This window comes from Staurois parvus, unplaced genomic scaffold (genome assembly GCF_062004578.1).
Source record: "Staurois parvus isolate SC_StPar_1 unplaced genomic scaffold, SC_StPar_1.0 ptg000013l, whole genome shotgun sequence".
Taxonomy (NCBI): domain Eukaryota; kingdom Metazoa; phylum Chordata; class Amphibia; order Anura; family Ranidae; genus Staurois; species Staurois parvus.
This window is the reverse complement of record NW_028317809.1, coordinates 11452540-11478066: the sequence shown is the minus strand read 5'-3', so window position 1 is coordinate 11478066 and position 25527 is coordinate 11452540. Positions and strand designations below refer to the sequence as shown.

Sequence of the window (25527 nt, the reverse complement as noted above, 5' to 3'; positions counted from 1 at the left end):
AAAAATATAGGCTGTCATAAGGTCACCATATATACTGACTATTTAATCTTCTTTTTATACTTCGCCACTCAGAAGGCATGCTACCACAGATACTTTACAGGACCAAATTTAAAATGGTCCTCTTCCTAACTCAAATATCTTTGAACCAATATTCCCTTCCATCTTCAAACAGGTTTTCAAGCTTAACATTGGTTATGTAGTCAGGACTATCAAAGAGGGCCTGCAATGCTGAGACGAAGAAACGATTACATGGTTTGGTCATAAAAACATTGTGAAAATTAATTTCTTGTCACACTTATTGTACCTTCTCCAAATAAATCTCCCTCTGGGTTATCTACAAGACTTGCAGGCACACTTCTTGAGATATGTCTAGATATGTCTGGCCTTGATCCATTTTTACCCTCCTTAAAGCAATTGAGGAACTAGTTCCAGGATCCAGTAAATTACCATGAAACTGTTCTCCTAACCAGGTTAGTTGACTGATGTACGCAAAAGGACCTAAATCAATAGATCCCTATTCCAGATGACTTCCAACTTACCATCCCCAATCCCCATATCTCCAGTCTTAGGTTTCACAGTCTATCCAATCTCAAATTTCAAAACCTGCTTAATAGGGTAGTTTTAGGCTAACTCATTTCTCTGATCACCACAGACCAATGGTTGGGGTGAGGTTAGAAGCTGCTTTCACTACTGATTTAGATTTGTTGAGGTGTTCTTAAAGTATAACAAAAGGCAAATCCAGGGGCGGACTGACCATTTGGAAACTCGGGCACTGCCCGAGGGCCCGGGGTCAGTAGGGGGCCCCATGAGATGCCCCTGGTACCTTTTTCATAGGCTTTTTTGAGTTTGGGCAAGGAGACAGGGGCCCCATGATCCCCTATTGCCCGGGGGCCCCATGAGTTGTCAGTCCGCCCCTGGGCAAATCTTTTTTTTATGCTTTGGATAGAGTGTAGAGGGAGTAGAACACCTATTAGGCTTTTATTGCTGCCTGTGCCCCTGTTAGGGAGGTTCACCCTATTTGTCCTGTTTACCATTATCTTTGAAAGTGAAAATAAAATAAAATCCCCAATTTTGGGTTTTCTCCAGAAAAGTAATGGAGGGGAAATTTTCCAATAAGGACACTAGTTCTGGTGACCTGGGGGTCCCCAATGAATTCCCTTAATTTGGCTATGGGACAGGAAGTAAAGGGAAATCTCTGCAATGGAACATAGATGGTCAAAAAAAAATTACCAGGGGTATAACCCTCCCTAATGTTATCCAAAATGAAAATAAAAAGGTTTTGCCTATAGTTCTACTTTAACTCAGTGCTTATTTTCAATCTATACCCAATGAATGTAAATCAATTAGGGAAACTACCCCATGCGAACAAAACATGCCTAACCCAGTCTCCATTGTAACAATCCTTTACTCTACTCTGATTGGAGATGGTAAACAGGTGAACCCTCTATTCTTGTGAGATTGGGAGGAGGGCCTACAGACAATTTTCTTGCAGGCTCAGAAAGATTGTATCCTTTTTGCTCACAAAAAGTTTATTAATGTAAATAATAGGTAAGCAGATATAAGCTGCTTACCAGGTGGTATATAACTCCCACTAAACTGCACCAGCAAGTCTCACCTTTCTGCTGGCCATTCAATGGGTGTGTTTGAGTGCAGGAGGTTTTTTTTTTTGGGAGGGTCAGCGGCCGTTGTTCATCGTGATTGATATGGACCTACATTATTGGATGGCGTGATTGATGATGGGGGGGCTGGGATCAGATTCTGATAAGTCACTCCTCATACCCCCACAGTCACCAGGCCAGGGTTGTGGGGAAGAGGCCCTTGTTCTCACCTAACATTGGTTGTTAGGATGTCTGTGGGTTCCAGCCCCTTAACAGCCAATGACTCATCCCTGTTGGCTGACAACAAGGATGAGTGAAAAGGCAGTAGTGTAAAAAACGCAGCAAAAATGCAGCAAAAACACAGTCAAGTCACACTACATAATCACACTGAAAATTGCATCAAATTGCAGCTCCACGAGTGTGAACTGAGCCTTAAGGTATAATGCAAAGTTAAAGATTGTTGTCTCTCCAAAGGTCTATGTGAAGGAAGAACCTGGCAGTAAGTTGAGTATGTAAAGTAAGTACAGTATGTAGATGGAATTTAATTCAAATTTCTCCTTTATAAACTCAGAAATAGCCAAGGCATCAAGAGGAGACAGCCTTTATTCTTGACCATTTAGAAATTAAGTGTAAGGAAACAGTTAAACAGCAAACTCAAGGGGTTGTTGAGGTAGCATTGGTTCAGATGGGTATGGACTGGAAACATCAGAAAAGCCTGAGTAACTGGTGGGCCAGCCCAGTAATAAACTTTCAGTCACAGGCACACTTGGGGGTGAGGGGGGATGAGGGTGCATTGTTGAAGGCAGATGGCCGCTCCACATCACTTTTTCATTGGACATCAATGATTGCAATATGTCGATGTAGCCAAGTTATCACCAACAGGAAAATTATTGCAGTTTGTGAAATCAGAAAAATATAGATTCTTCTTCCATGTCGGAGGGTTCACCTGTAAAATGGGTAACTACTGGGATGACACTCCCACGGATATATGATATCAGGAAGTGTGTTCTGTGGGATTAAAGGCATCCAGTAATTCATAATTAAAGTCTGGCAAATAAAATTGCTGATTTCGCTGGTGCGGTAGCTTGAAAGGGCCAGGTACTGTTTTAGCATGAATACTGGACCAAAAGGAGTATGTGAAAGCACGCACAGAGCTTGCTAAAGTCAAGTTTGTATTTTTAGGTAAAGGTTTAGATCATCATTGGGAAAATCAAGGCGTATCTGTCAAGGATCTATTTTGAAGCCATTAACAATAACCCATTTGTCTGTCTTGTTGGCATGCTTGTAGCTCTAAAATAATATAGGTTGGCTAGATTGGTAAAGTATAACTTCCATGTGAGGTATCACTCAATGTGGGTCAACTAACAACAATATGGATGTATTGACTAGATGTCCCCTATCACTAATCACTAATAGGGGAAGATGGAGATGACTGAAAAGCTTCTGAAGCAGCCAACTTTTCCGCAATAGCTCATGTACAGGCTGACAGCCACATTTCTGATGTTCTAAAGCAGGATAGTAGTATTGAAGAGCACAGAAGAAAGAACTGGAAATTGCCTCAGGAGCAGGCCAGGACAACAGCCAGTAAAATGTTTGCAGAAAGCAAAGCCTTGGAGACAGCTTGCCTATTAAAATGTTGATGTATGATTATATAGATTGCAGGTCCTGGGCGCAGCATTATGTAGAAAGGTTCATTTGTCCCATTAGATATAGACTGTATGGAAGGTGAGGCTGCCAGAATCTGCATTCCAAGCAAACATAAAGGTGTATGAGAGAAAGGAAGATTGCAGCGCTATGGAAACCAAAATGTACGCATGTTAATACTGCTGCGGTAGAAGAAGTGTGGTCTATTTTGGATTTGTAATGTGACTCATAGCAGGAAGGATAAAGCTCTGTACTTACCCTACATTCTAAGTTTCCATGGGAGCTGTCGATGATGAACTACCTGCAAGTACAAAAGATTGCCTTTGGCAATAGATATGTCAAAGTGCTTACTGATCATTTCATAAAGTGAACAATGGCTGTTCTTCCAAATGCTTTCTTGCCAAAGACAGATTCTTTCAAATCAATAGGCCTGCTCCAATTGGCTAACTTTTCAAAATGTATTATACACAGAAAAGCAAACCATGCAATGCTAACTGCAGGGCAATGCTGCTCGCAAGAGGTAGAATCAGACGCTGCTCACAGTATCAAATATAGAGAGCAAGCAAAAAAAATAGTGGAATGCCTATCTACCTTAGTGTGAATGTATAATATTATGGTACGAAAAACTACCAAAATAGGGAGGTACAATAATTTAAGAGGACAAAGGCCGAGGCACAGCCCGTGTCAAGGGGGCGTGCCTCGTTGCCGGGCAAAGAGGCAAGCCGCCCCCAGTTGCTAGGGCAATCAAGGACGCTCCATGCAGACCTTAAGAAGGCCTGGGGGGAGAGTCTTGGCTCTTCTTCACCACTTTGCAGCTGCCAGGAAAGTCTGTGCTGAGGCAGGACTCCTGTAGCCCTCTGCAAAAGACCCCAAAGGGCTATTATTGCCACCCCTGAGCTGGGGGGAATTATTATTAATACTGCTGCCCTGGGGTGGAGTTCGAGGGCATTATTCCCACTACTGACTCTGCAGCAATACCCAACACTTGGGAGGATTATTATTACTGCTGATGCTGATGCTAAGATTGGGAGGATTATTCCCCACGGAGTACACTGCTGGTACTCAGGACTGGTACCTGTTGTTAGGACCCTCTGTTGTGTGCTGAGGTGGGTCGCCCCCTGGACTGTCGCCTGCTGTGAACCCGGGAATCCCTACCAGAGCCGTGAGTGTATGCACCCCTGTTTATTACCCCTGGACTGTCCTTGAACTCTGTTCCCCCTCTGCTCACTACTTGGATTACAAATTGCTAGAGACTCTAACTCCCCAATTGAGTGACTGTCAGTTCTTTAATAAAGCTTTGTGTGTTTACCATCTTCTTTGTGTGTTCTGTCCTGCCTACCCCCCGTCACAGCGCTATAAACAAAAAAGAGCAAAGAACCCGGGAATCCCTACCAGAAGCCGTGAGTGTATGCACCCCTGTTTATTACCCCTGGACTGTCCTTGAACTCTGTTCCCCCTCTGCTCACTACTTGGATTACAAATTGCTAGAGACTCTAACTCCCCAATTGAGTGACTGTCAGTTCTTTAATAAAGCTTTGTGTGTTTACCATCTTCTTTGTGTGTTCTGTCCTGCCTACCCCCCGTCACAGCGCTATAAACAAAAAAGAGCAAAGAATTAAAAAAAAAAAGGTTTTCTTTGTTTCTATTATAAAATGTTGCAAACAGGTAACTTTTCTCCTTCGCTGATGTGCGTTGATGAGGCTGCACTGATAGGCGGCACTGATGGGAACGGATAGGCAGCACTTATGGGCACAGATAGGTAGCACTGATGATGCTGCACTGATATGCAGCAATGATGGACACTGATAGGCGGCACTGATAGGCAGCACTGATAAGCTGCACTGATGAGTGGCACTGACTGATAGCACTGACTTGCGGCACTGCTGAGCACTGAGTGGCAGCACTGCTGGGCACTAATGGGTGGCACTGCTGAGCAGCACTGATGGGTAGCACTGATGGGGGGCACTGCTGGGCACTAATGGGTGGCACTGCTGGGCACAGGTGGGTGACACTGCTAGGCACTGATGGGCACAGGTAGGTGGCACTGCTTGGCACTTGTGGGTGGCACTGCTGGGCACAGGTGGGTTGCACTGCTAGGCACAGGTGGGTGGCACTAGTGGGTGGCACTGATGATCAGTGCCCTGATGATCAGTGCCAATTTGTTTTCTGACAATTGCCTGTTATCGGCAGTACTTTCTTCATGCTGTGACAGTGTGAGGAAAGTGCAGCTGACAACCGGCAACTGCATTTACGCGGTGATCTGCTGTGTCATTGGACACAGCTGATCACGTGGTAAAAGGCCACTGTGATTGGCCTTTTACCATATCACATGATCAGCTGTGAGATCATGTGAGATGCACTGCTGGGGGTGCACGTGAGGACACGTTCTGAGAGGACATCATATGACACCCTCCCAGAACTGCACAACCGCGCTGTAGCCGTCATTCGGCTATAGCCCAGTTGTGAGGTGGTTGTAAAGGCTGCAGGTTTTTTACCTTTATTCATTCTATTTTTTAGTTAAAAAGCAACCTTCTGTGGGCTGCTCCCCCCCCCTTCCCTACTCATCTGAGCCGCCTCTCGATCCAGTGATGTGCATGGGAGCCTCGGCTGTCTCATCTCTCTCTTCTCATTGGCTGAGCAGTCACAGCCAGTGAACCAATAGGGAGAGAGCGAATGGCTGGCTCTATGTGTCTTATGGATGCATGAAGTGGGGCTCAGGAGCAAGCATGCACTAGTGCCCCTATAGCAAGCGCTTGCTATTGGGGGCACTGATCAAGGGGGAGGAGCCAAGAGTGCCCACGTGGAACCTGAAAAGAGGAGGCTTGGGGCTGCTTTGTGCAAAACCACTGCACAGAGTAGGTAAGTGTAACATGTTTGTTATAAAAAAAATAAAAATAAAGCAAGCTTTAATATCACTTTAGGTACAAGAAACATCCTGGTTAACACTAAAAGTTTAAAGAAATGTATTCACATACTTTGGGAGTAGGGGCATGTTAAACAGACCAGTAACAGTCAATACATTTCAGGCTATTTATCACTAGTTGAAGTTTCTCCATTGCTACCCAGAACACTTCTGAAACTCAATCAATTGCAAAAGAGCCTTGGTGGGGAGCCAGAATGCTACTTCGGGTAGTGATGAGAGCACAAAAGATTAAAAGAAGCCAAATTTGAGCACAGGACCTTCATGTCACCTCTATCCTCATTAAAAACTCTCACCTGATAGGGATAATCGGTCCAGAATTCCCTTTGGTCCCAAAACCACGGTTTCTGAAGCAATATAAAAATAAAAAGAAGATATATTGAAGTGATTGACAAGTAAATATATAAATATTTTCAGCATTGAAACTAAACTCTTTCAGACATTTAAAAAAATGTAATTCAAAAATAGTTATGTGCAGGAGATGGTACATAGTCTATTGTTCTGACAGGTTCAAAAGGCATGAATAAAGATATAGAGAAGGTATTGGGTTAGTAAGAAGCTCCAAGGAGTGTGTATTTCAAGATGTTACAGTCTTTCTTGAACCTACTACGTGACCATGCAGGACACTGGCTCTCAGAAAAAGAAGGATTGGTTTCACCACAGTGAGCCTGGGTTATATTGCATGTGATTCGCACAGGAGCCGCACCGCATTCCTGTGCAAATCACATGTGAATTGTGTGCGGTGCGATTGGAGCCATACATTTTGTATGGCTCTATTCGTACAGCACCAAAAACATTCAGGACCCTTTTTTTGGTCCGCACTAGAATCAAATCGCATGGGTATTCAAACCTATGTGATCCGATTCTGCACATTGCACCGCATTTTACAGACCGGTCTCAGGGTGTTGTTAACTTTACATACACACCCGCAGCAGTTTGCATGAACCAAGTCCAATTCTGATGCGGTGCAGAATTCGCACAGAAAACGCTGCGAATTCCGCACCGCATCACTGTGAACTAGGGCTTAAACTGGAAATTTCGATTAATTAATGGATTGGATTTAACTTTCAGAGACGAAATTGAAATTTTCAATATACTGTACTATAAATCAGCTAACACTGATATCTGCTTTTCTGTGCAACAAGAACACATTTTCTTGGTCCACTGAATCTTTGTAATTCTAGAAAGAAAATCAAAGAGTATGATTTAAATGAAATATTATCATGTAAGGAAAATGGCATTAGAAATCTTTTATTAATTAACAGGAGTGTTAATCTATATTCAAGCAAAATGTAAATGTTCTGCTTACCGTACTTAGTTTAGGTAAGGTTTTTAGCCTAAATTTAATATTTAAAGTTTATCCTCTTATTCTTAACCTGTAACCTTTTATTTAGCAAACACATCAGCTAGCTACGTATATTAGACATAACCACTTCCTCTCTTCTGAGTTCTATCACATGAGAAAGAAGTTGTTTTTTTTAAATACAAAGCAAACTTACTTCCTTTTGTTACTACTTTCTGTTTTTTGGGGTTAGAACATCTGTAAACATTATATTGATGTCTGTGACCCTGATTAGGAAATTTTTTCTCACATTCTGTCTATTTGATTGACATCAAACAAAACAGGTGGACAGAAATCACAATTGGACACAGATAGTGAAGCAAACTTTTTAGAGTAGGGAACGTTTAGAACCTCTGTGGAGATTTTATCTTTGTCTCCACTGGGGTGATTTCTCCTCACTTACTGTCCATGTGATAGATGTCAGACCAGAGGCTGCTGTAGGCTTTGTGAGGTCTTGGGCAAAGCTTAGACATGAGGCCCAATTCACGCCCATAGTGGGAAAAATAATTAAAGCGATACAAATTAACTGTATAAATTGCATATATTATATATGCATGCTGGGTCAATGATGTCACAAGGGGGCGGGGTCATGCAGTTACGTTATCGGGTGGCCCTGCCCCTTAGCTATTTAAAGCGGAGATCCAGTTGAATAAAATAAAAGTCAGCAGCTTCAAAAACTGTAGCTGCTGACTTAAAATACAGACACTTACCTATCCCTCGGTCCAGCGGTGTCCTCACCATGCTTGCGGCTTCACAGCTGGGTGCCCGTTGCACATGCCTGAGTAGTGCTGCACTTTGTGAGTGGTCCTGTAGTTTTCTGGGACCTGTCACATGTCCCAGAAGACTATGGGGAGAGAAGGGGGGAGGACAGCTTCCGCTTCCAATTGCCTTAGGCAGTCGCAGTGTAAGTGGGAGCGGGTACCTGTCACATTTGGGTACCCACTCCCCAAAGGTGCCAATCCTTAACGGGGAGCTGGGGACAAAGGCTTAAAACGGAATTTCCCCTTTTGGGTGGAACTCTGCTTTAAGACCTGACAGACAGTGGGAGCAAGCGATGGGTGCAGACCTGGGGTTTGTTTTTCCAGTCTTCATTGTGCTTGATGCTGGATCTACTCCGGGGGACATTGTTTTTATCTTTTTGTATTTTAATAATGGAATTGTAAAAAAAAAAATCAGTTTTTATTTCTTTTTGACACTTTTTTGGTGAATGAGTAGGGGTACAATATACCCCATACTCATTCACATAGGGGGGAAGCCGGGATCTGGGGGTTAAAGGGGGCTTCCAGACTCCGATAAGCCCCCTGCCTGCAGACCCCCACTACCACTGGCCAGGGTTGTGGGGAAGAGGCCTTGTCCCCATCAACATGTGGATAGGGAGCTTTGGGGTGGGGGGGCAGAGCCCCCCTGCCCCAAAGCACTCCATCCATGTTGTGGGCATGTGGTCTTGTATGGTTCAGGAGAGGGGGTGCTCACTCGTTCCCTCCTCCCCCTTTTCCTGGCCTGCCAGGCTGTATGACCGGATAAGAACAGCACAGGTCAGAGTTTCTGACCCATCCCCAATATTTCCATAATTGAAAAAGATTTTTCAATAGGCTTTGTTGTTCAGATATAGTTCTGATTCTTTGAATCTCACTCCCAATTGGCATATTGACTAAGGGCTGCCATTATTCTCATATGGGTTCTGAGAAAGAAAGCATACTACTGCCGTGAGTCCCAGACACTGCCTGTTTCTGCATGTAGACACGTAGGGCTACATATTTTATTTATATTTTGTAGGACTACACACTCTTTTTTTTCTCTTTATGGAGAGGGCTATACACAGTGCAATCTCTAATCACTTGAAAAAGTGATATGATGCTAACTAAAAACAACTATTAGTAATAAGCAATGAGCAAATCTGCCTGAGTTCAGTTCACAAACTGTGAACTTTAATACTAACCGCACTAAAGTCTATGAGGGGGATAAAAGGCAAAACCTGAAAATCTATTCTGGCCATTTTTAGGACCAATAGGCAAGGAATTGTCAAGTAAAGGGCAAGAGGAGCATAACACTGCCATGGAGACATGTACAAATGCATAACACGTTTTAAAAAATCATGTTCAATGGGGAGAAGATCCTTCTTTTTATGCAACTTTGAGGGCGACCTGTGAAAAACACTATTCCTTTCAGAGATAATAACCACACATTTGTACAGTGTGAAGAGAGCATGTGAGCAGCTTGATTGCAATGCAGTGGAAGGGTTTTTTCACACTAGCTTTAGTCTCTGAAGAGCAATCAGCATTCAGATTGCTCTTCAGGTAGCATTTGACAGGCGATGAATCACCTTCTCACAGTCAGACTTTTACCCAGTCTGCAACATGTATACACCTCCCACCGCTGCCTCTGCAGCTAAAGGAGGTAGTGGTTGAGGGCCTTTAAATGTGCGGCTAAACCGCTCATTTTTACCGGCCCCAACCACTAGGGTGAACAAGCCAGAGATATATGAAGTCGATTTCACCTGAATGTTGGCTGCATTTTGAAAATGACACAGGATTAAGATTTCATACATAGACTCCATACATAGCATTTAAGCACTTTGGTAGGCTGTATTTTGAAGAGCAGGGACAATATTCAGTTTTTATACAAAACTCAATATTAGAGTGTATTTATATCACAAAAAAATGCCAAATTATCATTGTTTCAGAAGGCGACAGGAGATGGTAATGGTGACAGTCCAGCAACAGTGGAAGGAGCTAGAAATGGTGGCAGATGATATTGGTATCAGACCAGCAGCAGTAGTAGCAGTTGGAAATGTGGCAGGAGATGGTAATTGTGGCACAACAGCAGTGGCAGTAGGAGTTGGTAATGGTGGCAGGAGATGGTAATTGTAGCACAACAGCAGTGGCAGTAGGAGTTGGTAATGGTGGCAGGAGATGGTAATTGTGACACAACAGCAGTGGCAGTAGGAGTTGGTAATGGTGGCAGGAGATGGTAATTGTGACACAACAGCAGTGGCAGTAGGAGTTGGTAATGGTGGCAGGAGATGGTAATTGTAGCACAACAGCAGTGGCAGTAGGAGTTGGTAATGGTGGCAGGAGATGGTAATTGTGACACAACAGCAGTAGCAGTAGGAGTTGGTAAAGGTGGCAGGAGATGGTAACTGTGACACAACAGCAGTGGCAGTAGGAGTTGGTAATGGTGGCAGGAGATGGTAACTGTGACACAACAGCAGTGGCAGTAGGAGATGGTAATGGTGGCAGGAGATGGTATTTGTGACACAACAGCAGTGGCAGTAGGAGTTGGTAATGGTGGCAGGAGATGGTAATTGTGACACAACAGCAGTAGCAGTAGGAGTTGGTAATGGTGGCAGGAGATGGTAACTGTGACACAACAGCAGTGGCAGTAGGAGTTGGTAATGGTGGCAGGAGATGGTAACTGTGACACAACAGCAGTGGCAGTAGGAGATGGTAATGGTGGCAGGAGATGGTATTTGTGACACAACAGCAGTGGCAGTAGGAGTTGGTAATGGTGGCAGGAGATGGTAATTGTGACACAACAGCAGTGGCAGTAGGAGTTGGTAATGGTGGCAGGAGATGGTAATTGTGACACAACAGCAGTGGCAGTAGGAGTTGGTAAAGGTGGCAGGCCAGAAGGGGTGGAAGGAGCTGGTAATGGTGGCAGGAGCTGACAATGATAGAAAGCCAGCATAGCAGTAGATAGTAATGTAATTTACATAAAAGTAAACTAGTCAACTGTGTTGGGGCAGGTGGATTCATCTTCCTGTCACAAATCTGCCCGCTGCATTAAATTCCCTCTCTGACAGCACATTACCCAAAAGGTAAGCCAACAGCTCCATAGAATACTATTCTAACTCTGGACAGTGGTCCAGCTGGCTCAAAGGTTGTCCACATCTGCCCTGGCCCACAGGTAAGCCACTGCTGCATTGCCATCCAGTGGCATAGGAAGCTGCCCCTGGACAAAACTTTCCTCCTCTACAATCTCTGGCAGTCAGGTAAAGTCTGCAACCTTTTCATCACCACTCTGTTAATTGCTTGAGACCATTTGGCAGTAAGCTGCAGCTACAGGTAAATCAATGGCAATTGCTGCTCCATGTCTTATATTCCCTCCTTCCATGCCCCTGGCACTCTCTTTTTCAAAATCCAATAACAATAACTCTTGAGCAACCTCCTGAATTAAGTAATTCATGCTGTGTTAAAGTAATTCAACAGACTCCTTCATGTCAGTTTGCAGGGCAATTGCTGGATTACGTGTAGAGGATGAGAAATAGGGCACAGTTGTAAGTGCTGGGAAAAAAAGCATTGCTCTGTGTGGGAGGAAAAGGAATGCTTTGTTAGCCTTGATGTGTGCTAGCTGTAAAGCATACCCGCTGTTAGAAAGAAACAGATTTGTCCTCTCTCTCACAGGAGTGGCCTGACCACGGCTTTGCCCTGTGGATGCAAAACCTGCTCGCCCCTGTGCATGAAGAACCTCTGCCTCTTGCAACATAATGCACATAACCTCTGCTTCTCTGTCCTACTGTTGCTCCGTGATGACGTCACTGCATGCGTCATGCAAGATGACGTGATCATGTGATGTCATGATGGGGGGCACAGTCTCTGATGGGGTGCTGCTTCAGATTGAGTGCGGCTTCGAACGAGTGCATAGAAGAAGCAGTTAAACGCAGCAGTTGAACTAAAGTAGGAGAACCCAAGCAGCAGGAAGACACAACAACAGTTAGAAGCTCTACTGCATGCTGGAAGACTGCAAGCAAACACCCTGGGAAACCTCTTACATGCCTGAGACCCACTCTGTGTGCCTTTATATAATACGCCCCTCTTCTCATCATATTACTACCCTCTGTTCCCAAATCTCATTTCTCTACCCCTCTGCTCCACCCCACAACCTGTACATCTCCCCCTCACTGCTATCATCTCCCTACTACTGCTCTCTTCACCTCCCCAAAATGTCTCTTCCACTCCTCCTTCTCATTTTCCTCTCCTCCGTTCCCAAATTCCATTCACTATATCCCTCTGCCCCTCCCAAACATTTGTATATCGTGTCCTCACTGCTTCCCTCACCCCTCTATGGCACCCACCACCTCCTCCTATTACTCCACTCTCCCACTGACCCCAACACCTCCACTAGGAGTTTCTCACGCTCCTGCACATCCCGCTCCCATGCCACCTTTCTCACCCTTCTCCTCCTCCTAGCCGCGGGGGACATCTCCCCAAATCCTGGCCCTCCACCTCCCTCACCCGCTCAACACCCTCCCACTTCCACGTCCTACTGCAACCCCCGCAACTTAGTATCTGTCTCCCTGCTCCCTAAAATCTCTCCCCCGTTTTCATGTGCACTCCTGAACGCCCGTTCGGTGTGCAACAAGCTTACCGCCATCCACGACCTCTTTGTTTCCCGCTCCCTCAACCTCCTGGCGATCACGGAAACCTGGATCCAGCCCACTGACTCTACCTCCCCTGCTGCACTCTCCTATGGAGGTCTCACCTGGACCCACTCACCCAGGCATAACGGTCGTAAAGGTGGTGGGGTTGGTCTGCTCCTGTCACCGCAGAGCACCTTCCGAGTCCTCCCAAACCCCCCCTCCCTATCCTTCTCCTCCTTCGAGGCCCACTGCGTCCGACTATTCTCCCCAACCCCCCTGAAGATTGCTGTGATATACCGGCCTCCTGGATCCATACCCCGCTTCCTGGATGACTTCTCCTCCTGGCTACCCTTCTTCCTCTCCTCTGAGCTACCCACCATAATTCTTGGGGATTTTAACATCCCTGTCAACCTCGACAACCCGGACACAGCCCGTCTCCTTCACCACCCACTCCGACGGAAATATCCTTGATCTTGTCTTCTCCAACCGATGTGCTCCCCACAACCTCACTAACACCCCCTTCCCTCTCTCTGACCACAACCTGATCACCTTCTCTATCTCCTCGTCCTCCAACGCCTACCCCTCCAAATGTCACACTACTACCAGCCGTAACCTCCGCAACCTTAACCCTGCCTCCCTCCACTCTGCAGCTGATCAACTCCACGACCGCATCCTCCCCCTGTCCTGCCCCGACTTGGCTTTGACCGCCTACAACAATGCGCTCTCAACAGCCCTTGACTCACTAGCGCCTTTAACCACACGCAACACCAGACCCCGACCGCTCCAGCCCTGGCAGACTGATCACACCAAAACCCTCAAACGACAAAGTCGTGCCCTGGAGCGACTATGGCGCAAAACCAAATCCAAACAAGCCTTCACCCGCTACAAATCTGCCTTCCGCACCTACACCTCCTCCCTCCATGCTGCCAAACAGGCCTACTTCTTGACCCTCATCAAGGCCCTCTCCTCCAATCCTCGCCGACTCTTCTCTGCCTTCAACTCTCTACTCTCTCCACCTCCACCTCCACCCAGCACCTCACTCACTGCCCTTGAGATTGCCAATCACTTCAAAAACAAAATTGACACAATTCGCAAGGACATTGCCGCAACTCACACGCCCTCTCAACCTGTCCCCTCTCACACAGCTACCCCCTTATCCCCCCTCCCCCTCGACATAACCCGCAGGGACTTCGTCGCTGCTCAAACTCTCTCCAACCCCCTTCACCCTCACTCAGCTACCCCCTCATCACCCCTCTCCCACGGCCCCACCACTGCTCTGACCTCCTCTTCCACCCCACCCTATATTCCTCATACTGAAGCTCCCCCAACACTCCACACCTTTGACCTTACTACCATCGAGGAAGTCTCCAAGACCCTCTCTGATGCCCGCCTCACCACCTGCCCCCTCGACCCTATCCCCTCACAACTCCTACGACCTTCCTCCTCCTCCATCCTACGCTCCCTCACCCACATCTTCAATCTCTCCCTCTCCTCAGGCACTTTCCCCTCCCCTCTGAAACATGCACACATCACCCCCATACTTAAAAAGCCCTCCCTGGACCCCAATGACCCGAACAACCTCAGACCCATCTCCCTGCTCCCATTTACATCTAAACTCCTCGAGCGCCTAGTCTACACCCGCCTATGCTCTCACCTCAACGACAACAACCTCCTCGATCCCCTACAGTCCGGCTTCTGTCCCCTACACTCCACCGAAACTGCCTTACTCAAACTCTCCAACGACCTGCTAACCGCCAAAGCTAATGGACACTATTCAGTGCTCCTACTCCTTGACCTCTCTGCGGCCTTCGACACAGTCGACCACCCCCTCCTCCTTAAAAAACTACACTCCCTCGGCCTCAGAGATTCTGCTCTCTCCTGGATCTCATCCTACCTGTCACAACGCTCTTTCAGCGTTACCTATAATGCTACCACCTCCCCCTCACTCCCCCTCTCTGTTGGGGTCCCTCAAGGCTCTGTCCTCGGGCCCCTTCTCTTCTCCATCTATACCTCCTCCCTTGGCCAACTCATACACTCTCACGGCTTCAACTACCACCTCTATGCCGACGACACACAAATCTATCTCTCAACCCCCCACCTCACCCCCTTGGTCTCAGCCCGAATCACACACCTACTGAGCGACATATCAGACTGGATGTCGCTCCACTTCCTTAAATTGAACCTCTCCAAAACCGAGTTTCTTGTCTTCCCCCCAGCCCGGACACCACCCCCCATTGATTTCTCCGTCACATCCAACAACGCTACCATCAAACCCGCCCTGCAGGCCAGAGTACTGGGTGTCATTCTGGACTCCAACCTATCCTTCCAGCCCCAAGTCCAATCTTTAACAAACTCGTGCAGACTCCACCTCCGCAACATCGCCAAAATCCGCACGTTCCTAACCCCAGAAACCACTAAACAGCTCATCCACTCCCTCATCATATCACGACTCGACTACTGCAACTCCCTCCTCACTGGCCTGCCTCGCCGCTGGCTATCCCCTCTTCAGTCCATCCTGAACACGGCTGCCAGACTCATTCACCTTTCCAACCGCTCTGTCTCCGCCACCCCCCTCTGCCAATCCCTCCACTGGCTTCCGATTGCGCAACGGATCAAATTCAAAATCCTAACGCTGACGTACAAAGCTGTCCACCATACTGCTCCGAACTACATCACTGACCTAATATCCAAGTACCGCCCAGCACGCACACTCCGCTCCTCACAAGACCTCCTTCTCTCTAGTTCCCTGGTCTCCTCCTCCCATGCCCGCCTCCAGGACTTCTCCAGGGTGTCACCCATCCTCTGGAACTCCCTGCCCCAACCCATCAGATTATCACCTACTCTCCTCTCCTTTAGGCGCACCCTGAAAACCCATCTCTTCAGGGAAGCCTACCCCACCCCCTGCTAACTTGCCTCCCTCCTCCACTCTTCCTACCACTCCATCCCCCACAGCTATCTCCTCCTGTGCCACCACCCCCTCCCTCCTAGATTGTAAGCTCGAAAGAGCAGGGCCCTTGATCCCCTCATGTTTTGCATTGTATTGGTATTGTTCTGTCACATGTTCTGTCTCCCTTTGTAATGTACAGCGCTGAGCGAACTATTGGCGCTTTATAAATACTGTATAATAATATTAATAATAATAATAATGACACACACAGGCGTGAGTGATGTAGTGACATCACAAAGCAGCGATTGTAACCATTACAAATAGTGGCAAATGCTGGGATGGTCACCATTTGCCAGGTGGCATTACTCATGTTTGTTATTTTATTGATGAAGCTTTATTTAAAAGTGAAATATCTTAGGTAGAGGGTCAGTGTGGGGAATTTTTGACCATTTATGTGTCATCTATCAGGGGAACTTTTTCTGTTCTGGGGACTTTTGAGATATGATACTTTTAAATATCCCTGAAATTTAGTTCAGGGAAAGTGTAATTGATTTTTGTATCAAATATGGAGAAAAGTTTGCATTATCATGAGAACAGAGTTCCCCTGCTTGGTAATTAGCCACATTAATATAATTTCTTTTTTTTTCTTATTCTTCTTTTAATAAGATTTTAATGTAGCTTAATAAAGCTACGTTTTAGGTCATAGTGGTTTAGATGCACGGTGGTTTATCACATTACCTTTATTTAAAAGAAAAAATTGTCCTGTACAATTTTGCTAGTAAGTGGTTCGAGAAATAACTGCTTCCTCAGCAAAGATAGAGTTGCATTTGGAGGTAAAGAAATTATATTGCACAAAAAAATGACAAAACTATGAGCCATAATATTATCACCTTTTTGAAATTACATAAACATACTCATATTCAAATAAATGAATATAATAATAATAAAAACTCAAAAAATCAGAAAAAAGTCAAAAAAAGTCCAATACAAAGTGTCCCAATAAAAAATGTCCCAATCCAAACAAAAATAGTGTCCAAAATGTCCCAATGTTCAAACTTTATCATCCAATAGGAAGAAATTCCATTTCGTCCCGTGGTACCTCAAAAAAACAAATTTAAATAATCTAGTGCATTACCTTTATAGATAATATAATCACTCTGTGCAAAAACACAAAAACACAAAAAACTGTGCAAAAACTATATATATATATATATATATATCTCTTCCGTGCACTTCCGGACTTCATCTGAAGTTTGATCCCTTCAGACGAAGTCCGGAAGTGACGAAACGCGTTAAGGGTGTGACGTCGTGACGCACGCACGCAGACCGGAAGTGTCGCCGCGGCCATTTTGTGGGTTGTCAACACATGGCATTTGCATTTGTTTGATAGAGCTCACACAAAAACCATGTTGGAAGCTGGATTAATGAAGTTTTAATGTAAGTGGCTATTAAAGATTTCTTAATTATACCCTGAATATGAGCCTTGAGACCCTTCTTGTCTTTTGAGGACCTTGGAATAATTTCTTGGGAGCAAATTAGAAGATCTCATTGGATGCTGGTATATGGATACAGAGGGTAATAGTATTTAATACTATTGGTGTTGGTGGATACACAGTGTTGCAGTGTTCACAGAGTGGTCACAGTTAACTCATATGTGCACGGAAGAGATATATATATATATATAGTTTTTGCACAGTTTTTTGTGTTTTTGTGTTTTTGCACAGAGTGATTATATTATCTATAAAGGTAATGCACTAGATTATTTAAATTTGTTTTTTTGAGGTACCACGGGACGAAATGGAATTTCTTCCTATTGGATGATAAAGTTTGAACATTGGGACATTTTGGACACTATTTTTGTTTGGATTGGGACATTTTTTATTGGGACACTTTGTATTGGACTTTTTTTGACTTTTTTCTGATTTTTTGAGTTTTTATTATTATTATATTCATTTATTTGAATATGAGTATGTTTATGTAATTTCAAAAAGGTGATAATATTGTGTTACTTTCTGGGGAGAAAGTGTGACTTTTTGAGGAGTTTCGGGGGGAGGTGATTATACACATATGTAAAACTATGAGCCAGCTGCACAGGAAAATAATGCATTTTATCACTAGACAATGGCCAACGTAACTGACTGAACACATATTTTAAGCAGCAGTTCCTCTTTAATTTGTCATTCAAAATTTTTCACATCCAGTATAAGATTTATTGCAAGAAATATGTAATGTCTTCAGTAGCCTGTGGCAGTGTTCCAATTTTCAATTTGCAGTTTTACAGAAGTTTCAAAATAATGGGACTTACTAAAAAAAATGAATTACCGCAGACAAATCCATTTGTGCAAGCCAAGAAAAGTACTGAGCTGATTAGCATTCTACAAAATGGCTATCAAAAAAAAAAGTAGCCGTGACCCTGGTAAACAACTGCCTGTTGTTTTCCTGGGTTAATCATGAGACCAGTTCCACTGAAGCAGCACATGAACAGTTAACATCTCCATTCCCTCTTCTTATTGAGAAGAGGAAGGATTAGCTGAGTCATGCAGAGATTTTCTAACAAGCTGGACATGAGTGATATTGTACACTGTTAATATTAGAAGTGCATATAATTGCCTCCTACAGGTACCCCCTACCAGTAAAGTACTGAGCCCTATGGATTTGGGTGGGGCCAGACTGTTTACGGCCATCCTTTGGGACTTATAACTAAGCAATAAATAATTCTTTTTAGTACTTTCTTTTTCAATTTTACTTTTCCTTGTCAGTCAACAGCCAGATTGAGACACAGAGTATACTCACGTCGATAATTACAGCAACACCAATAAGGAATGAAATTAAGTAGATTGTAAATCTCCAGCTGGAAAACAAAAAAAAAAAAGTGATAACTGGCTTACTTTTTCCAGATACCAGTACAAGTTAATACCATAAAGTAAGATCCCCCTGCGAGGCTATCTTTAAATAAATAATAACCCTATTGAACTTTTATGATGGAAGCTGCAAAGCCACGCCTGTAAAATCACTATAATCACAGTATAAGGATAATCAATACAGTTGTGCTCAAAATTTGCACACCCTGGCAGAATTTGTGAAATTTTGGCATTGATATTGAAAATATTACTGATCATGCAAAAAAATTCTCTTTTATTGAAGGATGATGATCATATGAAGCCATTTATTATCAAATAGTTGTTTGGCTCCTTTTTAAATCATAATGATAACAGAAATCACCCAAATGGCCATGATCAAAAGTTTACATCCCCTGGAATGTTTGGCCTTGGTACAGACACACAAGGTGACACACACGGGTTAAAATGCCAATTAGAGGTTAATGTCCCACATCTGTGGCTTTTTAAATTGCAATTAGTGTCAGTGTATAAATAGTCAATGAGTTTATTAGCTCTTACAATATGCCTGACAACACCTTGACATGCCTAAGCAGGCCTTTATGTGTCATTGATGCAGTAAAGGCTTCTTTCTGGCACCTCGACCATGCAGCTCCATGCAGCAATCCTCGGCTCTGTGTGTGACTGTACACACAGCAGTGGTTCAGAAGCGAGCATACTTGGGTGTCCCTATAGCTTTAGGGGCACTCGCCAGCAGGGAGGGGCCAGGAGAGCTGGGGGGGAGGGTACCCGAGAAGAGGAGGATTGGTGGTGCTCTGTGCAAAACCACAGCACAGAGCAGGTAAGTATAACATGTTTGTTATTTTTTTAAAAATCACCTTTAATATCACTTTAATAAAGAATTCTGAAGACTAAGTGGCAGGATAAGGAATTTTTGATGCTGTCCACGCACCTGGCTTCACAAAATTTTTTGGTTGTACTTGATCTGTCTTGGTTTCTCCTATATCGGAACCAATGTTCAACTTGCCGAATCTGCATGTTACATTTAGCTGACAAACTGAGAACTTCAAGCTGGAACAGAGATAACACTAACATGCTAGAAAGAGACAATGAATGTTTTTATGAAAGACATACATTTTAATGAAACCCAATGCAAAAGAATTATTGGAAAAAGAGAAAACAACAATTATCCAAACTGGCTTGTGCTGCAAATACAGTATATTCTAGAGCAGAACACAAATATGCATATTGTGACAGTGCTATGCCCAGTCATGATGTGAAAAGGGTTTTCTATCACCAAGGATTCCCATCTAGGCAGGGTGAAGGGCTCCAGAGTGCTTCTGTCCTTCAGAGGAAACTGCTTTTTTTAGGTTCCAGTGGTTAAAAAATCCTGTTTGGGACCTGGAGCCTGGCGATTTCGTAGAGACTTGGATAGGATAAAATCTCCAATCCAGGGTGCTGGTATAGGGAATCACCACTGCATACTAACTTGCTAGGTTCATGCTGGTCTTTTAGTAGAGATCTGACTCCAGGTTCTGGTCTCCACCCTGGCAGACAGAGGAGGTCTCTGTCCAGGAGTCGGGAGGGCTCCACCTAGAAGAGATGGTTGGGAGCCAGAGCCACAAGGGGCTGCTAGATCCATGGACAAAGCTTATGTGTGAAGACTGTCTGATATAGACAAGAGCCTAAAGTGTAGGGCCAGACCAGAAGTGCTGCATGTGTAAGCCAGGAGGCTGAATACATATTTCTTTTGCAAGAGAGAAATGCTAAAAAAACCCATGTATGGGAAAATCATTGATTTTGTTGAACTTTCTTTTAATAAAATCAGGCAAGAGAAGCCCTTTAAAAGAAGAAAAGTGAGTGGCTGCACCCTAAAGCCCTACTGTTTGATACTAGTTCTCACAATATACAGAAAATTTTCTGAGTGTTGGGAATATAATACATACAATTAATACAAAAGATGCCTGCCCTAAAGCATTTCATACAGTACCCCATAAATGCTTAAAGTTCAACTAAATCCAATATTATTCTTTAAGTTTTGGACAGAGTGGGGATGGATTAGAACACATTTGTTTTTACTGCTGTCTGTGCCCCCATTAGGAAGCTTCACCCTCTCTATGTATCCTGTATACCATTATCATCAAAAGTAAAAGAAACCCCAAATTTTAGGTTTTCCTTAGAAAAGTAATAGAGGGGAAACTTTCCAACGGGGCGCTAGCTCAGGGGACCTGGGGGTCTCCAAGGAATTCTCGTAATTTGAAGAGATTTGATCACTTCCTGTTTTGGCTATTGGACAGGAGATGAAGATAAATCCTCCCAATAGGACATATATATCAAAAAATAAACTGACGGGTTATAATCCTTATTCTATCCAAAATGAAAAAAAAAAGTTTTGCGTATAGTTCTACTTTAATTTACAGATTGACAATAACATGTTTGGGGGAAGCCTTAAATCTGCATGTGAAGTGGTACACCTGTAGGATGTATTGTGGCAAAAATAATACGTAGGAAGAAAAAAAGTATTACTGCTAAATGACAGTCCCTTCATTGCCTGCTTCTGTCTGTATAGAAAGTGACTAGGGGAACTCGAGTACCGTCATTGGCCACATATAGTCATGACCATATTTGACCAATGACGTCAGCCAGCATCACAGGCCAATTTGCTGACATGTGGCAGCCAACCAGGTTGTTGTTATTTTTGCCAGGAGTCCAGTAGGAGAGGATCATTGGCACGGGTAGCTGTGTTTGTATAAGTGGGTTGGCAGGGCACTGTTTATCGTGATTGATGATGGATCTAGGATGACATTATTAACAAAAGATTTACATTGTGGGATTCTTTTAATAAAATACTTTCTCAACAGTGTCTGTGTGTATATTTACATTGTAAATTTTTTGTGAATGCGAAACAAGGGGTACTAAGTATCCATTACTCATTTATGTGGGAAGAGGAGATAAATATCTGGGGGCTTTCACATTTCAATTAGTTCTCCACCCTAAAGTCTCCCATATCCAGCGGGTCAGGAATAGGGGGATGAAGCCTTTGTCCCCATGAGCATGGTACCTTGCCAGAGGAGCTTTCTAGCAAGGTACCCTGTTAATGTTAAGGGCATGTGACCTGATATGGTCAGGTGACTTTGGTGCACAGTGAGTATGTCCTTAGTTTTGTGGGGGTTTTTTTCTTTCAAAAGATATAGCAGTGTGCTGCAAACAAAAAGCTGGTACCAGTACAGATTGGAAACAAAATGATGCTGCACTTTGATCACCCCAATCTTAATAAAATGGCCTATCAACCTATAGAATTAAACTCAAGAAATAAAACCCCAATGTGCCACCCACAAAACAAAAACACTTTTTTTTATAAGGATATTTCCTCATTTTTATAAAGGAATGTCTTGCAGAAAAAAGACTAGGGTCAGGACAGGAGCTAAAAGTGACTGCTGGCCTTAAATTATCAAAAAAATTAAAGACAAGAAGCCCAATAACAAGAACAAAATAAAAGTAGCAAAGGGGTTGATTGCCTGACTACTCTAATCTTTCCCTGTGTAGTTGGTCAGCTTTCCATAGCCTTTCCCTACAGCAGTTCCAATACAATGACACTATGACTGCTCTGTGCCCCTTTTTATATTGAGGACGATGTAATATAACAAAGCCCCATTATTGGCCCTTTTAAGCTGGATGACCTAAGTTCCAAGGCCCTTGCAGTGCATTACGGTAAAAAAATTAAGCTGGCCAAATCACTGCATTCGTTTGCAGGGACTCCAAACCTTGAACACACTTAGTACTCCTTGAATACATGGTTGACCTGAACCTGAGCTACATCAGTACTGCCTACCATGTCGACATTCTTCATGATAGACACAGTGACTGCTATTGCTTCAGCTGAATTTCAATTCAGTGCCCACACATAGATCAAAATTAAGCCTGTTCAAAAGGGATCTATGTATGGGCAGCTTTACCCCCTTTTTGGAAATGCCATTTGGGACAATGCCAGCAATAAACATTTGACAGAGGTTCTAATATACACTATATTGCCAAAAGTACTGGGATGCCTGCCTTTACACGTACATGATCTTTAATGGCATCCGAGTCTTAGTCTAGGGGGTTCAATATTGAGTTGGCCCACCCTTTACAGCTATAACAGCTTCAACCCTTCTGGGAAGGCTGTCCACAAGGTTTAAGAGTGTGTCTATGGGAATGTTTGACCACTCTTCCGGAAGCGCATTTGTGAGGTCAGGCACTGATGTCGGATGAGAAGGACTGGCTTGCAGTCTCTGCTCTAATTCATCCCAAATGTGTTCTATCAGGTTGAGGTCAGGATTCTGTGTAGGCCAGTCAAGTTCCTCCACCCAAAATGTGCACTTCCATGTCTTTATGGACCTTTCTTTGTGCACTGGTGCACAGTCATGTTGGAACAGGAAGGGGCCATCCCCAAACTGTTCCCACAAAGTAAAGAGCATGAAATTGTCCAAAATGTCTTGGTATGCTGAAGCCTTAAGAGTTCCCTTCACTGAAACTAAGAGGCCAAGCCCAACCCCTGAAAAACAACCCCACACCATCATCCCCCCTCCACCAAACTTTACACTTGGCACAATGCAGTCAGGCAAGTACCGTTCTATTGGGAACCGCTAAACCCAGACACATCCATGGGATTGCCAGACAGAGAGGAGTGATTCGTCACTCCAGAGAACATGTCTCCAGTGCTGTAGAGTCCAGTGATGATGTGCTTTACACCACTGCATCAGGCGCTTTGCATTGCACTTGGTGATGTAAGGCTTAAATGCAGCTGCTTTGTCATGGAAACCCATTCCATGATGCTCTCTACGAACTGTTGTGATAATCTGAAGGCCACAGGAAGTTTGGAGGTCTTTAGCTATTGACTCTTCAGTTGGCAACTTCTGCGTACTGCACGCTTCAGCATGCACTCACCCCGCTTTGTCATTTTACGATGGCCTAACACTTCATGTCTGAGTTGCTGTTGTTTCCGGTTGCTATAATACCACTAACAGTTGATCATGGAATATTTAGTAGCAAGGAAATTTCATGGATGGACTTATTGCATAGATGGCAGTCTATCATGGTACCATGCTTGAATTCACTGAGCTCCTGAAAGAGACCCATTCTTTCACAAATGTTTGTAGAAGCAGTCTGCATGCCTAGGTGCTTGACTTTATACACCTGTGGCCATGGAGGTGATTGGAACACCTGAATCCAATGATTTGGAGGGGTGTCCCAATAATTTTGGCAATATAGTGTATCTCCTCATCATCCATAAATTGTTTTGGCTGGAATTCCACTTTAAATCAAGCATTGCTACTGTTATACCTATTTACTTACATGTAGCACTTTTTAAAAATATCCACCAACACATTTTTTTAAGCTTGGTATAAGAGCAGAGTGTGTTTATTACATTTATTCCTGTGCAGCACTACTGGATATTTTCATAACTATTGCAATGGTTTCTGTGTTTTAACAACTATCTGCATATATTATTACAGTAGAAGTGAATGTATTTATTTATTTTGCTTTTGGGGTGATTATTGTCTTTTAGGCATGTCTGTGAGAGCAGATTGAGTTCTATTTACTCATTTTGTTATTGGACTTGTGGAGGAATTGTCTAATTAAGTTAAGCTACTGTAACTTTGCTTTTAGAGCTCATTTGTTGTGCTGTAGGAATACCCCCTTTTTATCTGCTATGTACAGTATGAGAGCTGTATGTACTCTCCTATTACATAAAATATAAATTTGGAATATAATTTTTCAATATAGCTTTCATAATATACAGGTGGTTATGCACGTTATTTCAGATTTTTTAAAGGATTAACCTATTTAACCTATTTTTTTCCCTGCAAACTCCAGAATGTATTTCATTGAATTGCACATAAGTGGTAGCAATGCTCATTGCCAACAATCTAATTTAGTTGTTTTTAGGGGTGCGACAAAATTAAATGAAATTTTAATTTAAAAGCTGTTTATATCACAGTGTAACCTACCTCAGTTGGATGATTTCCATTCTTTGAGTAAAAGTCTTCCAGAATTGGTTTAATTGAAGGTTTCCGTTTGTACCTTTCCCGTAAGCCCATTTTTTTGCTCAGAGGTAAAGCCACAAACCTGGCAAAAGGGAGAACACATCAGAAAAACATTCAATAATGAAAAAATATACAAGTATCCAGATTTGTAACATCATCTGTGTGAGTCTGCCCCCCAAATGCTTCCATCTGACAGGTGAGCCCTGCTGCTTGCCTGCAGCGGGGCTGAAGGATAAAAAACACTACCTGCCCGGTGCCTGAAACTACATGTCCTGGGCGTCGGACAATATAAATTCATCATCCATTAAATAGTTGTTAGTAAATCCAATTGCACAAATTTCACAGATTCAGATTGTAACAACAGTTGTACACCAAAGACTGATGGACTAATTTCCTAAGGAAGTTTTTAATTGCAGATAAATTGTGTGAACATTCACTCCAATCATGTGTTGAAGAGATAAGTAAACAGGAATTTACTTTATATATGATTAAAGTAAATATCCACGCAATTCACTGTGTGAGGATTCTCAACTCCTTTATTAAAGTAAAACTTTGATTTTGTTTTGGAAAACGTAATGGAGGAGTATAACCCCTGTCCGGTTTTTCTTTTGCCATTGTGTCCCTTTGGGGAGATTTCCCTTCACATTCTGTCACACAGCCAAAACAGGAAGTGAGAGGAAATCCCTCCATAGCAAGGAAATCTCTGGTTGTCACCAGGGTCCCCGGAACTAGTGTCCCCATTGGAAGATTTGATTTCCCCTTTTATACTATTTTGGGGATAACACTGTTATATTGGGTACTGTTTGGACTTTGAAGAAGGGGACATACCTCGAAAGCTTGTTCTCAAAATTGTATGTTAGTGCAAATAAAAAAAGTATCACGGACAGTACTCAATTGTTTCTGGGGATAACACA

General features: G+C 43.6%; 1 protein-coding gene across 3 annotated transcripts in view; it reads right to left on the bottom strand.

The window, feature by feature from the left end:
* LOC149473603 (ceramide synthase 2-like) overlaps positions 1–25527 on the bottom strand; it is a 174750-nt gene that overhangs the window by 61573 nt on the left and 87650 nt on the right. For 2 of the 3 annotated variants that reach the window (XM_089675632.1, XM_089675650.1), the window contains exons 3-6: positions 24578–24695; positions 19540–19658; positions 18544–18601; positions 6459–6509 (exon numbers count right to left, since the gene is read on the bottom strand). In XM_089675632.1, the coding sequence (XP_089531758.1) occupies positions 6459–6509; positions 18544–18601; positions 19540–19658; positions 24578–24695 (346 nt within the window). The remainder of the gene's footprint in view (positions 1–6458; positions 6510–18543; positions 18602–19539; positions 19659–24577; positions 24696–25527) is intronic. The other variant, XM_089675641.1, reaches the window with a different exon arrangement.